The sequence below is a fragment of the Buceros rhinoceros genome, unplaced genomic scaffold (assembly GCF_000710305.1).
Source record: "Buceros rhinoceros silvestris isolate BGI_N320 unplaced genomic scaffold, ASM71030v1 scaffold12561, whole genome shotgun sequence".
Classification (NCBI taxonomy): Eukaryota; Metazoa; Chordata; class Aves; order Bucerotiformes; family Bucerotidae; genus Buceros; species Buceros rhinoceros.
Window position 1 is genome coordinate 23,164 of NW_010396061.1, and position 1,261 is coordinate 24,424.

A 1,261-nucleotide genomic window follows, 5' to 3' on the forward strand; every position below is an offset into this window, starting at 1 on the left:
AAGTTTAGGTATTTCAAGAGGTTCAGGATTATTTAAAACATTTAATGTTTTGGACAACCAAGAGGTAAGAGACATACATCAAACAAGCAAAAAATAGGCAAGAATCTTTTTGTGCCCTTAAATACTTCAGTACTTTCTACATGTTAAAAATACTACACATTGACTGGAAGAATAAACCCCAGTGCATATGGCAAGAAAACTTACAGGATCCCCTGTATTGATTCTTCACTTGAAACCACTGCAAAGAAACAGTGAAAACACACCACTGACATTCTACACTACATATTCATTTAAAAAAATCAAACTCAAAAGGAAGGTGTACGGAACACTTTCCATCAACATTATCAGTTCCTGACAAGGCTCAAAACTTTTCCAAGGCTTTTCTGAGTTTCATTTTTTCATGTTAAACTAAAAAGGCGTACCATTGTCAACTCTCTTTTTCTCTGGAGGCTTCTGCAGTGATCTCGCTATGCGGTTCCTGGTTTGTTCTCTAACAGAATGTCGGTGACTATTTAACGCACTTACAGGAGTTGTGGTTCTTCTCTTTCCTATTTTTTCACCTCTATATGGGGTACTCCTTAGGGCTACGTGTAGAGGAGCATCTACAAAGAGAATAAAGATGAAGTCCAAGCTTTATACACTTTCACAATGTAAGTCTACTTCACCAGCAGCAGTTCTGGTAGTCCCTGTGGAGCATTTCTGACCAGGCACGTGGCTCAACTCACAATCCCAGTGACTTGACCATGGAAAAGCTTTTAAACAGAAGCCGATTTAGAGGCTAAAACCTGCTTTTGGGGGTTTGTGGGTTGTTTTTCATTTTTCCAAAAGGAAACAGTGGATGCAAAGGCATCCCCACAACTGTATTCTTCCAGAAACACTGTGGCTTTGAAGAAAGGTGGAAAGAGAAACAGTTCAGTTTGGCAGAGATACGGGTCAGGTAATTTTTCTTGTCACTTCCTTTAAGAGAACAGAGACTCTGTTGATTTAATTAGAGAAACCACAGCCTGTTCTCAAAAGCGTGCTTTGTAATGAGGCATTTAGAAGTGGCACAGAGAAGCTCTGAACATCTAAGGAAGGGCAATTTTTAAACACATACCCCTGAAACAACAGTGTTCCAGCTGAGGGTGAGATGCAAGAATTCAGAATCACTACCTAAAATTCACAAAAACAATGAGATAAAGACACAGCTTCACCTGAGGTTCCATTTACTACTGAAGTCAAATAGTTCTCATCTTCCTAACTACAGCTAGCAACTCCTGCT

General features: G+C 39.4%; 1 protein-coding gene across 1 annotated transcript in view; it reads right to left on the reverse strand.

Moving 5' to 3' along the window:
- Positions 1-1,261, reverse strand: part of PHF20 (PHD finger protein 20) — a gene marked incomplete at both ends in the record, with an annotated part of 48,932 nt that overhangs the window by 21,149 nt on the left and 26,522 nt on the right. Inside the window, one exon of the mRNA XM_010145776.1 lies at positions 423-602. Within this exon, the coding sequence (XP_010144078.1) occupies positions 423-602 (180 nt within the window). The remainder of the gene's footprint in view (positions 1-422; positions 603-1,261) is intronic.